General features: G+C 48.0%; 1 protein-coding gene across 1 annotated transcript in view; it reads right to left on the bottom strand.

Moving 5' to 3' along the window:
• Nucleotides 1–331, bottom strand: part of LOC119591330 (glutamate receptor ionotropic, kainate 2-like) — a gene marked incomplete at both ends in the record, with an annotated part of 143,921 nt that overhangs the window by 55,177 nt on the left and 88,413 nt on the right. The window contains 1 exon segment of the mRNA XM_037940060.1: nt 141–305. Within this exon segment, the coding sequence (XP_037795988.1) occupies nt 141–305 (165 nt within the window).

Below are 331 nucleotides of genomic sequence, written 5' to 3'. Positions count from 1 at the left end.
GAAGATACATAAATCACCCTAAAGAAAACAGAAATAACAATCCCCCTCCAACAAAGAAAAGAACTAAAGGCAACGGGAACAAACAACTGAAAACCGACGAGAACGAACTTCCCGAAACTTCCGACCGAGAAATAACTCACCTGAATGACCCGACTGCGGTTGAGGATGTTGTGTCCAATGGGCTGGAACTTCTCCATGTCCTTCAGCACTCGCCGGACTCGGTAGTGTTCCGAATCCACGAGTCGAAACGCGGTCATGTTCACGAAGTTGTATTTGAAGTCTTCCAAGTCAAACGTCTCGATGTCCTGCGGCGACGGGAGGGGGTTAATGA

The sequence above is a fragment of the Penaeus monodon genome, chromosome 28, assembly GCF_015228065.2.
Source record: "Penaeus monodon isolate SGIC_2016 chromosome 28, NSTDA_Pmon_1, whole genome shotgun sequence".
Classification (NCBI taxonomy): domain Eukaryota; kingdom Metazoa; phylum Arthropoda; class Malacostraca; order Decapoda; family Penaeidae; genus Penaeus; species Penaeus monodon.
The sequence above is the reverse complement of the archived record's forward strand: the minus strand, read 5'-3'. Positions and strand labels throughout refer to the sequence as shown.